This window comes from Phytophthora ramorum, assembly GCF_020800215.1.
Source record: "Phytophthora ramorum isolate Pr-102 chromosome Unknown Phyram_PR-102_s0011, whole genome shotgun sequence".
Classification (NCBI taxonomy): Eukaryota; Oomycota; class Peronosporomycetes; order Peronosporales; family Peronosporaceae; genus Phytophthora; species Phytophthora ramorum.
In genome coordinates, this window is record NW_027150657.1 from 1,335,984 (window position 1) to 1,336,811 (window position 828).

At 56.9% G+C, this 828-nt stretch overlaps 1 protein-coding gene across 1 annotated transcript; it reads left to right on the forward strand.

Moving 5' to 3' along the window:
• Window positions 1-245: 245 nt before the first annotated feature.
• On the forward strand, window positions 246-524 carry KRP23_11223 (uncharacterized protein; the record flags this gene model as incomplete). The annotated part of the gene is made up of 1 exon (XM_067881751.1): window positions 246-524. The coding sequence occupies one exon, from the start codon at window positions 246-248 to the stop codon at window positions 522-524; it is 279 nt and encodes a 92-aa protein (XP_067741035.1).
• Between the last annotated feature and the right edge of the window lie 304 nt (window positions 525-828).

Here is an 828-nt window from a genome sequence, read left to right on the forward strand (position 1 = left end):
CACATAACGGGGAAGCGTAAGCTAGGACCTGGAGACGGCTAACTACCGACATAGGGGCGATGGTTAGAACGGACATAGGAAGTCGTTAGCACCACTAAGTGACATCAATGTACCTCACCGAAAAACGAAGAGCCAAGCACGGACCGCCACACCTGCAGTCGCGCGCTCCATGAGCAAGCTGCTGACCACGGACGTGCAGCTCGTGGTCATCACAGCTCCCACGACGCCCTGTACTTCAAGCAGGCATGGAGGCCAAGCACCATGTGGTCATGGGCAATCCGCTGAGCGTCAAGGCGCAGCAGACCAAGAACCACTGCGTCATCGACCAGGCAACGACATATTTTTCTCCGTGTTCCACTAGCGCCGCTCCGACAGCGGCTTCCTCACTTTGCGGCTCGCTCGGACAACACGGAGTGCCGAGGTTTGACGCCCAGTACAAATGCTACCATGAAGGACTATTAGAGACGGCCAGCCACTGTGGCGACGTGTTGTACGGCCTGGGCGCTCTCGCCACGGACGGATAGCCGCCGCAATCTTATTGTAGTACGCCTGGTCTGAGCCAAACTTGGTGGGGGTGACATAACGACCTCTCGGTCTCCTGGCCCCAATCACGGGAGCCGACGTCCTTGGCGAGCATACCGACGCTCAGAATTATGTCCCTCTCGTGGAAAGTCTTGTACTTGGGCTCTAGACGGAAGAAATCGTCGTTATTGGCGCATTCGCACTGGATATGCACGTCAGCGTCGACCGGATAGGGCTGACAGAAGATATGCAGAGCTTGTGAGTGAGAAAAAACTGGAGGTGGACCCAGAACGCTGGGTCGAGCAG